The sequence below is a fragment of the Tripterygium wilfordii genome, chromosome 18 (genome assembly GCF_013401445.1).
Source record: "Tripterygium wilfordii isolate XIE 37 chromosome 18, ASM1340144v1, whole genome shotgun sequence".
NCBI classification, from domain to species: Eukaryota; Viridiplantae; Streptophyta; class Magnoliopsida; order Celastrales; family Celastraceae; genus Tripterygium; species Tripterygium wilfordii.
In genome coordinates, this window is record NC_052249.1 from 1,307,895 (window position 1) to 1,310,059 (window position 2,165).

General features: G+C 37.5%; 1 protein-coding gene across 1 annotated transcript; it reads right to left on the reverse strand.

Annotated features, from left to right (window-relative positions):
* Nucleotides 1–264: 264 nt before the first annotated feature.
* LOC119984292 (putative 12-oxophytodienoate reductase 11) lies at nucleotides 265–2,165 on the reverse strand. Its single transcript, XM_038828158.1, has 5 exons — nucleotides 2,021–2,165; nucleotides 1,269–1,409; nucleotides 1,011–1,141; nucleotides 466–642; nucleotides 265–329 (listed from the first exon to the last, which is right to left on the reverse strand). Exons 1-5 carry the CDS (start codon nucleotides 2,134–2,136, stop codon nucleotides 265–267), a joined length of 630 nt encoding a protein of 209 aa, XP_038684086.1. The 5' UTR covers nucleotides 2,137–2,165.

Below are 2,165 nucleotides of genomic sequence, written 5' to 3' on the forward strand. Positions count from 1 at the left end.
TGGATTTTTTCTTGCTTTTTGGTAGCCTCGATTCTCAGAGCTGGATCCCCATCCTTTTGTGTTTGGGTTTTGGTGCGTGTCGCCGGACTGCTCCTTCTTTGGCTTCTCGGTTTGTTGGTTTCTTTCTATTCAATTCTGTCAAAGATATCAACAAAATCTTTGATATCTTTGACATTTATCTTTGATAATATCTACTCTTGACCAACCTGCTGATCTCTTCACCAAGCCACTCCTGCCAGGTCGTTTCATTGTATACTCCTATTGCTACATTGATAAAAACTGTTCAATGAGGTAGCCATGAGCCCCGTGGAGCTCTACTCCATCAAATCCTGGGAATGATTCAAAAAACATATAAAATTGTTCTGTCGACCAAACAAGTATCTTGAGAGTTAAATGTAATCCTAGAATACGTTGACATAGAAAAAGAAAAATTCAATATGTCAATTACAGAGAGGAAGTACTCACCAGCTTCCATAGCATTCCTAGCAGCGATCCTAAAATCATTGATGATAGAAGGGATTTCTTCAGTCCTAAGGCGCCTCGGAGGTGTGAATGTATCAAAATCAATACCATTTGCTGAGGGTTGTGGAGGCAAGAGCTTATTGGTAGAAGATATTGGAGCTTGCCCACTTGGCTGAAAACCTGGACATACCAATAACAAAAAAAGATTAAACATCCAATATGGTAAAAGATACTAGATAAACAAAATAACAAAATCAACCACATATATCAGATGATTTGATAAAATATCCAGTCCGACTCTTATTTTCCAAACATAAGACCATAAAGCACATATTTCATATACAGGTTTGTGCCCTATCAATAACATGTGGTTATATTTAAGTTTGCACATCTTAAACTATGTATTCAAGGGCCTAAATTCATCATAAGGTGCAACTTAGAATTCTTAGTACTTACTCATTGTTCTTCCAACAATTGATGCAGGCTAAAATTAGAGATTTTTGTTGAACAATCTATTTTAAAAGAGAAGGGACAGACCAAGAAAGCACCAGTATTTGACACCCTTCCACAATGCCAAATCTGACAAAAGAAAACCCCTCCTTTGGCATGCACAGCATTTACAATGGGTTTCCATGCTTCAACTTGTTCGTTGGTCCAAATACCTGGCGTACGTGGATACCTTCATGTATGAGGAAAATAAAAGACACTAGCACTCATGTTTGAAACCAAGAAACTAATATCTCAAACACATGTACACCTTACCAATGCAGAAAAGGAAAACTACTAGACAGATGGTTTTTTAGTACCCTTGAGCAGTGTCGGATACTCCAGCGGCTTCACATATGAGAAGACCCCCTTTGGTGGTTCGCTGGGTGTAGTATAATATGGCATGTGGCTGAGGAACATTGTCATAAGATCTCTGTCTAGTCAATGGTGCCAAAACAATTCTGAAAAATATAGGAAAGTGAAGTTCAATAACTAAATCAAGCTTTAACTATTGAAATAACCCAATCAAGAAGTGATACACAACATTGTTAACCAAGAAACAATAAAAAGTTAGGAACCAATTTTTTCAAACTTCATAGTGACCCACAGCAGCATTGATTATTAAAAATACATCATTCTGCGTTGGTTTTTATATGTTTTGCCACTACCGACAAACTTTTTGCAGGCAGCTGCACCCTTTTTTTTTGCTTATAAAAAAAAAGCGCGAGAGATTTGCATGAGGCTACTATAGTAATTCAGTCAGTATTTTCAGCAACCAAAGATCGCAACAGAGCGAAGAGCAATCTCTGTAATTAGATAAGCTGAGGCTAGTGAATTGGGTCAAGAGTTAACAGTGTTAACCTTCACAGCAAAAAAGCCATCGTTGTGAAGCATTTCTCTATTCTATTGTAAATGGAAATGCCACAAACCCTAACAGACAGATTTGAAGGAGAGTAAACTATATTCATACACCCACACAATGAACCAATTACATGTACAGAAAAGGTTAAATATAGAAATGGTAAAAGAAATCTCGAGGGGGATTTCAGAGCTATGAAAGTGAAGGGTATACCTGTGAGAAAGATCAAATTTTCCCATCTTGTAAGGAGTGAGAAGTGGAATAGTTGGAGGTTTAGAATGCACGATCTCTTCTTCTTGCTGGGTTTGGGTTTGGACCTCGTCTCCCATTTCAATTAAGATCAAGAAAACAAACAATG

What these genes read in the sequence shown, in the direction of transcription:
- LOC119984292 (XM_038828158.1), bottom strand. Translation starts at nt 2,136, where the DNA reads ATGGGAGACGAGGTCCAAACCCAAACCCAGCAAGAAGAAGAGATCGTG. An exon ending in GTATCCGACACTGCTCAAGG is followed by an intron (nt 1,142 to 1,268) that starts GTACTAAAAAAC and finishes TCATACATGAAG; the next exon opens with GTATCCACGTACGCCAGGTA. An exon ending in TGGAAGGGTGTCAAATACTG is followed by an intron (nt 643 to 1,010) that starts GTGCTTTCTTGG and finishes TGGTATGTCCAG; the next exon opens with GTTTTCAGCCAAGTGGGCAA.